Source organism: Coregonus clupeaformis, chromosome 17, assembly GCF_020615455.1.
Source record: "Coregonus clupeaformis isolate EN_2021a chromosome 17, ASM2061545v1, whole genome shotgun sequence".
Classification (NCBI taxonomy): Eukaryota; Metazoa; Chordata; class Actinopteri; order Salmoniformes; family Salmonidae; genus Coregonus; species Coregonus clupeaformis.
In genome coordinates, this window is record NC_059208.1 from 58125880 (window position 1) to 58138645 (window position 12766).

General features: G+C 42.4%; 1 protein-coding gene across 2 annotated transcripts; it reads right to left on the reverse strand.

Annotated features, from left to right (window-relative positions):
• Window positions 1-5550: 5550 nt before the first annotated feature.
• On the reverse strand, window positions 5551-11861 carry LOC121586796 (nucleolar protein dao-5). 2 transcript variants are annotated; one of them, XM_041903792.2, is made up of 9 exons: window positions 11571-11861; window positions 11339-11443; window positions 9477-9632; window positions 9174-9356; window positions 8899-9057; window positions 8647-8799; window positions 8321-8527; window positions 6432-6593; window positions 5551-6282 (listed from the first exon to the last, which is right to left on the reverse strand). In XM_041903792.2, exons 1-9 carry the CDS (start codon window positions 11587-11589, stop codon window positions 6158-6160), a joined length of 1269 nt encoding a protein of 422 aa, XP_041759726.2. In that variant the 5' UTR covers window positions 11590-11861; the 3' UTR covers window positions 5551-6157. The 2 variants fall into 2 exon arrangements, with proteins under 2 accessions (XP_041759726.2, XP_041759724.2); XM_041903790.2 differs by having other exon boundaries at window positions 11339-11497.
• Window positions 11862-12766: the final 905 nt, after the last annotated feature.

Consider the following 12766-nt stretch of genomic DNA (forward strand, 5'->3'; position numbering starts at 1 on the left):
GCTCAAATAAGCAAAGAGAAACGACAGTCAATCCAGAAAATGTCAAGAACTTTGAACGTTTCTTCAAGTGCAGTCGCAAAAACCATCAAGCACTATGATGAAACTGGCTCTCATGAGGACCGCCACAGCAATGGAAGACCCAGAGTTACCTCTGCTGCGGAGGATAAGTTCATTAGAGTTCCCAGGCTCAGAAATTGCAGCCCAAATAAATGCTTCACAGAGTTCAAGTAACAGACACATCTCAACATCAACTGTTCAGAGGAGACTGTGTGAATCAGTCCTTCATTACAGTTTAGTCATTTAGCAGACGCTCTTATCCAGAGCAATTAGGGTTAAAAGCCTTGTTCAAGGGCACATCAACATATGTTTCACCTAGTCGGCTCAGGGATTCGAACCAGCGACCTTTTGATTACTGGCCCAACGCTCCTAACCATTAAGCTACCTGCCGCCCCATGGTCAAATTGCTGCAAAGAAACCACTACTAAAGGACACCAATAAGAACAAGAGACTTGCTTGGGCCAAGAAACACGAGCAATGGACATTAGACCGGTGGAAATGTGTCCTTTGGTCTGGAGTCCAAATTTGAGATTTTTGGTTCCAACCGCCTTGTCTTTGTGAGACGCGGTGTGGGTGAACGGATGATCTCTGCATGTGTATTTCCCACCATAAAGCATGGAGGAGGAGGTGTTATAGTGTGGGGGTGCTTTGCTGGTGACACTGTCTGTGATTTATTTAGAATTCAAGCCACACTTAACCAGCATTGCTATCACAGCATTCTGCATTAATACGCCATCCCATCTGGTTTGGGCTTAGTGGGACAATCATTTGTTTTTCAAAAGGACAATGACCCAACACACTTCCAGGCTGTGTAAGGGCTATTTTACCAAGAAGGAGGGTGATGGAGTGCAGCATCAGATGACCTGGCCTCCACAATCCCCCAACCTCAACCATATTGAGATGGTTTGGGAGGAGTCGGACCTCAGAGTGAAGGAAAAGCAGCCAACCAGTGCTCAGCATATGTGGGAACTCCTTCAAGACTGTTGGAAAAGCATTCCAGGTGAAGCTGGTTGAGAGAATGCCAAGAGTGTGCAAAGCTGTCATCAAGGCAAATGGTGGCTATTTGAAGAATCTCAAATATAAAATATATTTTGATTCGTTTAACACTTTTTTGGTTACTACATGATTCCATATGTGTTATTTCATAATTTTGATGTCTTCACTATTATTCTACAATGTAAAAAAAAATCAAGAAAAACCCTTGAATGAGTAGGTGTTCTAAAACTTTTGACCGGTAGTGTACGTGTTTCAAACAGACCATCATAGACCCTGTGCACAAGAAAGCGAAGGTGACCTGCCTAAATGATTACCGCCCCGTAGCACTCATGTCGGTAGCCATGAAGTGCTTTGAAAGGCTGGTCATGGCTCACATCAACACCATCATGCCGGAGACCCACTCCAATTCGCATACCGCCCCAACAGATCCACAGATCACGCAATCTCAATCGCACTCCACACTGCCCTTTCCCACCTGGACACCTATGTGAGAATGCTGTTCATTGACTACAGCTCAGCGTTTAACACCATAGTGCACACAAAGATCATCACTAAGCTAAGGACCCTGGGACTAAACACCTTCCTCTGCAACTGGATCCTGGACTTCCTGACAGGCTGCCCCCATGTGGTAAGGGTAGGCAACAACACATCTGCCACGCTGATCCTCAACATGGGGGCCCCTCAGGGGTTCGTGCTTAGTCCCCTCCTGTACTCCCTGTTCACCCACGACTGCGTGGCCAAGCACGAGTCCAACACCATCATTAAGTTTGCTGACGACACAACAGTGGTAGGCCTGATCACCGACAACGATGAGACAGCCAATAGGAAGGAGGTCAGAGACTTGGCAGTGTGGTGCCAACCTCTCCCTCAATGTGAGCAAGACAAAGGAGCTGATTGTGGACTATAGGAAAAGGAGGGCCGAACAGGCCCCCATTAACATCGACAGGGCTGTAGCGGAGCGGGTCGAGAGTTTCAAGTTCCTTGGTGTCCACATCACCAATGAACTATCATGGTCCAAACACACCAAAACAGTCGTGAAGAGGTCCCCAGATCCTCAAAAAGTTATACAGCTGCACCATCGAGAGCATTCTGACCAGTTGCATCACCGCCTGGTATGGCAACTGCTCGGCATCTGACCGTCAGGCGCTACAGAGGGTAGTGCGTACGGCCCAGTACATACATCACAGGGGCCAAGCTTCCTGCCATTCAGGACCTATATACTAGGCGGTGTCAGAGGAAGGCCCAAAAAATGGTCAGACTCTAGTCACCCAAGTCAAAGACTGTTCTCTCTGCTTCCGCATGGCAAGCGGTACCGGAGCGCCAACTCTAGGTCAAAAAGGCTCCTTAACAGCTTCTACCCCCAAGCCATAAGACTGCTGAACAATTAATAAAATGGCTACCCAAACAATTTTTTTACGCTGCTGCTACTCTCTGTTTATTATCTATGCATAGTCACTTTACCCCTACCTACATGTACATATTACCTCAATTACCTGGACTAACCTGTACCCCCGCACATTGACTCGGTACCCCCAGTATATAGCTTCTTTATTGTTATTTTGTTCTTATTTTTCCTTTCCTTTAGTTTATTTAGTAAATATTTTCTTAACTCTTATTTTCTTAAAACTACATTGTTGGGGCCTCCCGAGTGGCGCAGCGGTCTAAGGCACTGCATCGCACTGCTAGAGGCATCACTACAGACCCGGGTTCGATCCCGGGCTGTTTCACAACCGGCCGTGATCGGGAGTCTCATAGGGCGCTGCGCAATTGGCCCAGCGTCGTCCGGGTTAGGGGAGGGTTTGGCCAGAAGGGGGCTTTACTTGGATCATCGCGCTCTAGCGACTCCTTATGGCGGGCTGGGCACCTGCAGGCTGACCTCGGTCAATAGTTGAACGGTGTTTCCTCCCACACATTGGTGCGGCTGGCTTCCGGGTTAAGCAGGCAGGTGTTAAGAAGCGCGGTTTGGCGAGTCATGTTTCGGAGGACGCGCGACTCGACCTTCGCCTCCCGAGCTCGTTGGGAAGTTGCAGCGATGAGACAAGATCGAAATTGAGGAGAAAAAGGGTGTAAAATAAAACAAAATGCATTGTTGGTTTTAGGGCTTGTAAGGAAGCATTTCACGGTAAGGTTTACACCTGTTGTATTCGGTTCATGGAACATCAGGCCGGAGCAGAGGGGGGTGGGGGGGTCATTTAGTTAGTCATTCTACTCCATATTTATGAATTCATTAATTCATCAAATGCTCATTCATTTCCCCATACTGTACATTGTATTGTCTTGCCATTACATAAGGTTTCATTGTTCATGTTATATTTTTTCAGATTTCTGAAGCGTACCCAGATTACCACCTGTCTGACACGAACAGTGAGGGAAAAAAGTATTTGGTCCCCTGCTGATTTTGTACGTTTGCCCACTGACAAAGAAACGATCAGTCTATAATTTTAATGGTAGGTTTATTTGAACAGTGAGAGACAGAATAACAACAACAAAAAACCAGAAAAACGCATGTCAAAAATGTTATAAATTGATTTGCATTTTAATGAGGGAAATAAGTATTTGACCCCTCTGCAAAACATGACTTAGTACTTGGTGGCAAAACCCTTGTTGGCAATCACAGACGTCAGACGTTTCTTGTAGTTGGCCACCAGGTTTGCACACATCTCAGGAGGGATTTTGTTCCACTCCTCTTTGCAGATCTTCTCCAAGTCATTAAGGTTTCGAGGCTGACGTTTGGCAACTCAAACCTTCAGTTCCCTCCACAGATTTTCTATGGGATTAAGGTCTGGAGACTGGCTAGGCCACTCCAGAACCTTAATGTGCTTCTTCTTGAGCCACTCCTTTGTTGCCTTGGCCGTGTGTTTTGGATCATTGTCATGCTGGAATACCCATCCACAACCCATTTTCAATGCCCTGGCTGAGGGAAGGAGGTTCTCAACCAAGATTTGACGGTACATGGCCCCGTCCATCGTCACTTTGATGCGGTGAAGTCCCCTTAGCAGAAAAACACCCCCAAAGCATAATGTTTCCACCTCCATGTTTGATGGTGGGGATGGTGTTCTTGGGGTCATAGGCAGCATTCCTCCTCCTCCAAACACGGCGAGTTGATGCCAAAGAGCTCGATTTTGGTCTCATCTGACCACAACACTTTCACCCAGTTATCCTCTGAATCATTCAGATGTTCTTTGGCAAACTTCAGACGGGCCTGTGTATGTGCTTTCTTGAGCAGGGGGACCTTGCGGGCGCTGCAGGATTTCCGTTCTTCACGACGTAGTGTTACCAATTGTTTTCTTGGTGACTATGGTCCCAGCTGCCTTGAGATCATTGACAAGATCCTCCTGTGTAGTTCTGGGCTGATTCCTCACCGTTCTCATGATCATTGCAACTCCACGAGGTGAGATCTTGCATGGAGCCCCAGGCCGAGGGAGATTGACAGTTATTTTGTGTTTCTTCCATTTGCGAATAATCGCACCAACTGTTGTCACCTTCTCACCAAGCTGCTTGGCGATGGTCTTGTAGCCCATTCCAGCCTTGTGTAGGTCTACAATCTTGTCCCTGACATCCTTGGAGAGCTCTTTGGTCTTGGCCATGGTGGAGAGTTTGGAATCTGATTGATTCGATTGCTTCTGTGGACAGGTGTCTTTTATACAGGTAACAAGCTGAGATTAGGAGCACTCCCTTTAAGAGTGTGCTCCTAATCTCAGCTCGTTACCTGTATAAAAGACACCTGGGAGCCAGAAATCTTTCTGATTGAGAGGGGGTCAAATACTTATTTCCCTCATTAAAATGCAAATCAATTTATAACATTTTTGACATGCGTTTTTCTGGATTTTTTAGTTGTTATTCTGTCTCTCACTGTTCAAATAAACCTACCATTAAAATTATAGACCGATAATTTCTTTGTCAGTGGGCAAACGTACGAAATCAGCAGGGGATCAAATACTTTTTCCCCCTCACTGTACATCAAGTAGACTACGAAAATTGTGATTTTCTCTATGGCCACTCTGTACATGGCCATGATCACACTCTCTTTGAGTCACACACACTTTAGTGGCTTTCAAATATACCTGAGGGTTTCCAGTCCCCTTTAACATTGTTTCAACTTTGTCACAAAATGTGCCTCTCAATTTACAGATGCCTTCTCAATGAAGACTGGAATTCTTCGCCGATTATCTCCCATAGAAGTGAAGGTGTGTTCCATTGGGAATGACTGGCATCACACATTTGCCAAAAAAAAAAAGGCTAAAATAGCCAGTAGGACCTAAAACTATTCTGTCTGAATAGATTATTTTATGATACAGTCATTGTTTTAATTGTAACAAAGTGTATATTTTTGTACTGAATCTATGTTAATACCTCATGCTCAGCAATTCATAAATACATCAATAATGACAGTCAAAACTCAAGAACATTGCGTCAGTGTTTGCAAAAAAAAATAAGTGCTGTGTCTGTTGGTCTTTAAAACATGCTTTCTGCCCATCGAAAAACAAGACAAATGGGAAACTTCTGTTCTTTTAATAAAATTGTTGAAAACAAATCAATTCATGAATAATACTTTTAAAAAATGTAATCTCACAATTGAATGGTAAGCCATTATACTTGGACTGACATAAGAACATCTACAGTGAATAGTACTGCTCCCAGTGACGGCCCATTCCAGTCAAAAGGATAGGGAGGACTCAGGTACTGCATTTGATCACACAAATGTACTCTATAATTCAGAATTGGCAACAATTAAAAAATTTGACATATTGAGCGAGTCAACTTTTGCATGGTCATAAATATGCTATAGACATGAAACCACCAGCATCCAAGTGGTAAAAAAATATTATTTTTTTAAATTATAAAAAGTTTAAAAATGTAAAACACTAAAAATTCTAACATGAAAATAGTGATCCCAGATCACCAAAAATATTTAGACAATTCACATATTTATTTTCACCATAACACTGAAAACATGCAATAAAACAAAATGGGGTTGTTGTGTCAATTACAATTGGACCATCTTCCTGACAATTTTGTTACTGAACGCTTTCCCAAAACAAAGTTACTATTCCAGTACCTATAATATCCCTTATTCATGACTTTGGGTTTCCAAACATATTTTTCAAAGGTTAATCGTCAGGGCAGTTTGTGAATTATTTCCCTTCTCTGCCATAGTTTCTGGTGAAGAACGAGGGGGATTCGTGACCATCTTTATCAAGAGTTCATCATCGGAGTTCTCCTCTTCCCCTGGCAAATAAACAAACAAACAACTATAGGTGCTACATAATGGGTAGAGAATGGCCGACTTCAATGTTATCTATCAAACAGTGCAGCTGTAGACAATGTCAAAGATATTCCAAATGGGAAGGGAAATATACAATAAGAGGAATTCTTACCTGCACTTCTTTCACCTGTGTTTCCCACGTTGGCTCTATCGTTATCTTCCAATACTTCTTTAGTGTCACATTTCTCCAGAATAACCATAAGGTTCTTCATTGGTGGATTTCTCACCATCTTCTTAATCAAGGGCTCATCGTCTGAGCTGTCATCCAAAGAACCTGATAAAGCAATACAAATCCAACTATTGCATACAGTGAGGGAAAAAAGTATTTGATCCCCTGCCGATTTTGTACGTTTGCCCACTGACAAAGAAATGATCAGTCTATAATTTTAACGGTAGGTTTATTTGAACAGTGAGAGACAGAATAACAACAACAAAAAATCCAGAAAAACGCATGTCAAAAATGTTATAAATTGATTTGCATTTTAATGAGGGAAATAAGTATTTGACCCCTCTGCAAAACATGACTTAGTACTTGGTGGCAAAACCCTTGTTGGCAATCACAGATCAGACGTTTCTTGTAGTTGGCCACCAGGTTTGCACACATCTCAGGAGGGATTTTGTCCCACTCCTCTTTGCAGATCTTCTCCAAGTCATTAAGGTTTTGAGGCTGATGTTTGGCAACTCGAACCTTCAGCTCCCTCCACATATTTTCTATGGGATTAAGGTCTGGAGACTGGCTAGGCCACTCCAGGACCTTAATGTGCTTCTTCTTGAGCCACTCCTTTGTTGCCTTGGCCGTGTGTTTTGGGTCATTGTCATGCTGGAATACCCATCCACAACCCATTTTCAATGCCCTGGCTGAGGGAAGGAGGTTCTCACCCAAGATTTGACGGTACATGGCCCCGTCCATCGTCCCTTTGATGCGGTGAAGTTGTCCTGTCCCCTTAGCAGAAAAACACCCCCAAAGCATAATGTTTCCACCTCCATGTTTGACGGTGGGGATGGTGTTCTTGGGGTCATAGGCAGCATTCCTCCTCCTCGGAACACGGCGAGTTGAGTTGATGCCAAAGAGCTCCATTTTGGTCTCATCTGACCACAACACTTTCACCCAGTTCTCCTCTGAATCATTCAGATGTTCTTTGGCAAACTTCAGACGGTAATGTATATGTGCTTTCTTGAGCAGGGGGACCTTGCGGGCGCTGCAGGATTTCAGTCCTTCACGGCGTAGTGTGTTACCAATTGTTTTCTTGGTGACTATGGTCCCAGCTGCCTTGAGATCATTGACAAGATCCTCCCGTGTAGTTCTGGGCTGATTCCTCACCGTTCTCATGATCATTGCAACTCCACGAGGTGAGATCTTGCATGGAGCCCCAGGCCGAGGGAGATTGACAGTCCTTTTGTGTTTCTTCCATTTGCGAATAATCGCACCAACTGTTGTCACCTTCTCACCAAGCTGCTTGGCGATGGTCTTGTAGCCCATTCCAGCCTTGTGTAGGTCTATAATCTTGTCCCTGACATCCTTGGAGAGCTCTTTGGTCTTGGCCATGGTGGAGAATTTGGAATCTGATTGATTGATTGCTTCTGTGGACAGGTGTCTTTTATAAAGGTAACAAACTGAGATTAGGAGCACTCCCTTTAAGAGTGTTTCCCTAATCTCAGCTCGTTACCTGTATAAAAGACACCTGGGAGCCAGAAATCTTTCTGATTGAGAGGGGGTCAAATACTTATTTCCCTCATTAAAATGCAAATCAATTTATAACATTTTTGACATGCGTTTTTCTGGATTTTTTTGTTGTTATTCTGTCTCTCACTGTTCAAATAAACCTACCATTAAAATTATAGACTGATCATTTCTTTGTCAGTGGGCAAACCTACAAAATCAGCAGGGGATCAAATACTTTTTTCCCTCACTGTAACAAGACACAACCTATTATATTCTAGGGTGTATTTTGGATTGTGTTGAAATCTATGCTTCAACAAGTGCTGAAAAAGTATTCTCACCTTCACTTGTGCTTTGAACAACTTTGGTGCTCCGTCTGATGACTGCTTTGTTCACAATGTCTGCTCTGGTCTTCTTTCTGGCTACCACAGTCTTTCCTGATACACTCCTCTTCTTTGCTGGTGTCGTGGTCTTCTTTACAGCTTTATGAGGCTTCTTAACTAGATTTATCAAGGGCTCGTCATCAGAATCAGAGCCCACCTCTTCCTCTGACAATTCAAACAGGATGAAGGAAAAATATGAGAGAAATTCAACGACCCATCTATAACATGATCTGGCAGCATACTGCGCAATAACTTCAAAAAATTTGCTCTGCAGGATTAGTTACCTCTGCTTATTTCCCCTTTAATTTGACTACAGTTGTTGTTGTTGGATTCCTTAGCGACACACCTCTTCGGTATTGTCCTGTCGGTCTCTTTGGATGGAGACCTCTTGGTCAGATGTATTAATGGCTCATCATCAGAGCTGTCATCCGAGGTCTCTGATCATGCAATCAGAAAACAAAACTATGGAATTATTATCTCCTAAATATTATGGTCATAGTGAAAGCATGGCGCCAAGAGGCGATAAGTATTCTCACCTATCCTCCTGTTGTGTTTTTTCAAATCTCTACTGGGTTTTTTAATGCCAGGCGTTTTTCTGGCTGTAGTGGTGGGGATCTTTGTTCGCTTTTGTGCCTTGAGTTTATCGACCATCTTAATCAGAGGCACATCATCTGAGCTGTCACCTGATGATGAGTCTAGTTACATAGAAGACAATATGAACAGGAAAGCAACAGTTTAGTCCCGCTAAATCCATTTAGCTAATTCCCGTGTATATATATTCTAAATACAAGAATTGAGGAAGTAGTCTCACCTGTGCTTATGTTATTAGCGTTCTTGGAGTTATTTCTACACTTCTTCACATCGTTCACCTCTCTTGCTGTGTTGAATGGTCTCTTTTTGAATGGCAACGATGTCTGTTTAGGGATCTTTTTAACCATCTTTATCAAGGGCTCATCGTCTGAGCTATCATAGGAGTCCTCATTCTGAGTTGAACCTACAATTACGACATAGACAAAACAAATTGATACCTCCTTCCGTTCAGAATAGTAGTGTGTGTATGGGACAGTTTTCAGGGCATTGCCTAGATTTTGAGGAGCTAGAGAGGGGTTCTCACCTGTGATTTTGTTGTTTGTCTTCTTGATGCCATTACCTGTTCCTCTTTTGATATTAGTAGTCCCTGGTCTCTCTGCTTCTACAGTGGCTTTTTTAGGTCTGGGAATTTTATTCACCAACTTCGTCAAGGGCTCATCATCTGAGGTGTCATCCAACCCTAATCTCATAAACAGTGAATATGATGACCAACAATATATAAATAGAAATATATATACAGTACCAGTCAAAAGTTTGGACACACCTACTCATTCAAGGGTTTTTCTTTATTTTTACTATTTTTTACATTGTAGAATAATAGTGAAGACATCAAAACTATGAAATAACACATATGGAATCATGTAGTAACCAAAAAAGTGTTAAACAAATCAAAATATATTTTATATTTGAGATTCTTCAAATAGCCACCCTTTGCTTTGCACACTCTTGGCATTCTCTCAACCAGCTTCACCTGGAATGCTTTTCCAACAGTCTTGAAGGAGTTCCCACATTTGCTGAGCACTTGTTAGCTGCTTTTCCTTCACTCTGCAGTCCGACTCATCCCAAATCATCTCAATTTGGTTGAGGTCGGGGGATTATGGAGGCCAGGTCATCTGATGCAGCACTCCATCACCCTCCTCCTTGGTAAAATATTCCTTACACAGCCTGGAGGTGTGAAAAACAAATGATAGTCCCACTAAGCCCAAACCAGATGGGAAGGCGTATCGCTGCAGAACGCTGTGGTAGCCATGCTGGTTAAGTGTGCCTTGAATTCTAAATAAATCACAGACAGTGTCACCAGCAAAGCACCCCCACACCATATCACCTCCTCCTCCATGCTTCACGGTGGGAAATACACATGCAGAGATCATCCGTTCACCCACACCGTGTCTCACAAAGACACAGCGGTTGGAACCAAAAATCTCCAATTTGGACTCCAGACCAAAGGACACATTTTCACCGGTCTAATGTCCATTGCTCGTGTTTCTTGGCCCAAGCAGGTCTCTTCTTCTTATTGGTGTCCTTTAGTAGTTGTTTCTTTGCAGCAATTTCACCATGAAAGCCAGATTCACACAGTTCCCTCTGAACAGTTGATGTTGAGATGTGTCTGTTACTTGAACTCTGTGAAGCAATTATTTGGGCTGCAATTTCTGAGCCTGGGAATTCTAATGAATTTATCCTCTGCAGCAGATGTAACTCTGGGTCTTCTAGTCCTGTGGCGGTCCTCATGAGAGCCAGTTTCATCATAGCGCTTGATGGTTTTTGCAACTGCACTTCAAGAAACTTTCAAAGTTCTTGAAAGTTTCCGTATTGACTGACCTTCATGTCTTAAAGTAATGATGGACTGTCGTTTCCCTTTGCTTATTTGAGCTGTTCTTGCCATAATATGGACTTGGTCTTTTACCAAATAGGGTTATCTTCTGTATACCCCCCCCCCCTACCTTGTCACAATACAACTGATTGGCTCAAACGCATTAAGGAAAGAAATTCCACAAATTAACTTTTAATTGAAATGCATTCCAGGTGACTACCTCATGAAGCTGGTTGAGAGAATGCCAAGAGTGTGCAAAGCTGTCATCAAGGCAAAGAGTGGCTATTTGAAGAATCTCAAATATAAAATATATTTTCATTTGTTTAACACTGTTTTGGTTACTACATGCTTCCATATGTGTTATTTCATAGTTTTGATGTCTTCACTATTATTCTACAATGTAGAAAATAGTTTAAAAAATAAAGAAAAACCCTTGAATGAGTAGGTGTGTCCAAACTTTTGACTGGTACTGTATATATATATATATATATATATATATATATATATATATATATATATATATATATATATAATAGGTGTTTAAAGGTTTTCATTTCACTCTAGTGTTCGCTCACCAGAATCTTTTCTTGTGCTATTCTTTGACTGAGGATCAGGTTCTTGGTTCTGCTCTTTTTCACTCTGGGTCCCATTGGGCTCAATGGGCTGCGGCTTCTTCTTTACTAATGCAATTAGGGGTTCATCATCGGAGCTGTCATCCAAGGACTCTAACGGTACTGCCAGAAAACATGTTAAAAGAATACAACTGCTACCTATAAGTCATTGCATATGTTCGAGGGGCATATTCACCTGTGCGTGTCTCCACCATGTTTTCACTTCCACTTCTTTTGCTCAATCTGAAGCTCAAGTTAAAAGGCGCGAGGATGTACACAAAATGGAATACTCAAATAACACACTGTTGTATTTGCCTTGTAATATTATGTAAATGTAGCTAGCGATTTACTCAAAAGGAAAAAAAGGTCGATCCGTCGATTGCCTTTTCAAGATATACAAGACTGCAATATGTCAATTTCCTTTTGTTTACACTTGCTAGAAGCACTAAGCTCTGCGCTAGAACAGAGAGGGAAAGGCAAAGCGAGAGGTTTTACTCCGGCCAAAATCTTTCCTCGAAATAAACCCACAACGTGAGGAATTATTTTATGGAGGTCGATGAGAGTGTCGAATTTGGTCAACAAAAAATGTAATTGCTCATTTGCTACGTGAGGCTTATTTGATCGAATAGAAGTTTCAAAATGGTTAGGTTGAATGCTCTGATATAAGTAGACGCACGTGGCATTTTGGCAACGACTTTATGTTTATATTTTTTATTTGATTTAATTTATTAATTTATTTTAAATCCCAGCCCCCGTCCCCGCAGGAGGCCTTTTGCCTTTTGGTAGGCCTTCATTGTAAATAAGAATTTGTTCTTAACTGACTTGCCTAGTTAAATAAAGGTTAAATAAAACACATTTAAAAAAATATAATTTGAGTTGTGCCTGTTGTCATAGAGATAGGTAGAGGACTCATCATAGCTATAATAATATAATAATAATATGCCATTTAGCAGACGCTTTTATCCAAAGCGACTTACAGTCATGCGTGCATACATTTTTGTGTATGGGTGGTCCCGGGGATCGAACCCACTACCTTGGCGTTACAAGCGCCGTGCTCTACCAGCTGAGCTACAGAGGACCACGTAACTCGTATTAGCATGGACATTGCCATTGTAGCCAACTGGGTGGGGATTCCAATAAATTGTGAGCAATCAGCCAATGAAGAAGAAGAAAATTGACTACTAAAAATGGAGATAGCCTCAATGGCGCTGCCCATGCTGTCACAGACGCTATAATGGCACAATTACAAATATGAGCCATCTATCTATCTCTATGGCATGTTGTTCTGCCCTCTCATTGGCTAGCATGGTCCCACCTGAAGTCGCCTCCTCCCGCCTGCCTTCCATCTTTGAGGACATGTATTTCCATTATTAGAGTGGTCACTTGACTATC

Bases quoted from the DNA above. Each gene is read 5' to 3' on its own strand.
- LOC121586796 (XM_041903790.2), bottom strand. The intron at 9,357-9,476 runs GTGAGAACCCCT...TCGTAATTGTAG, and splicing joins GACAAACAACAAAATCACAG to GTTCAACTCAGAATGAGGAC. The intron at 8,800-8,898 runs GTGAGAATACTT...TTGCATGATCAG, and splicing joins AAAACACAACAGGAGGATAG to AGACCTCGGATGACAGCTCT.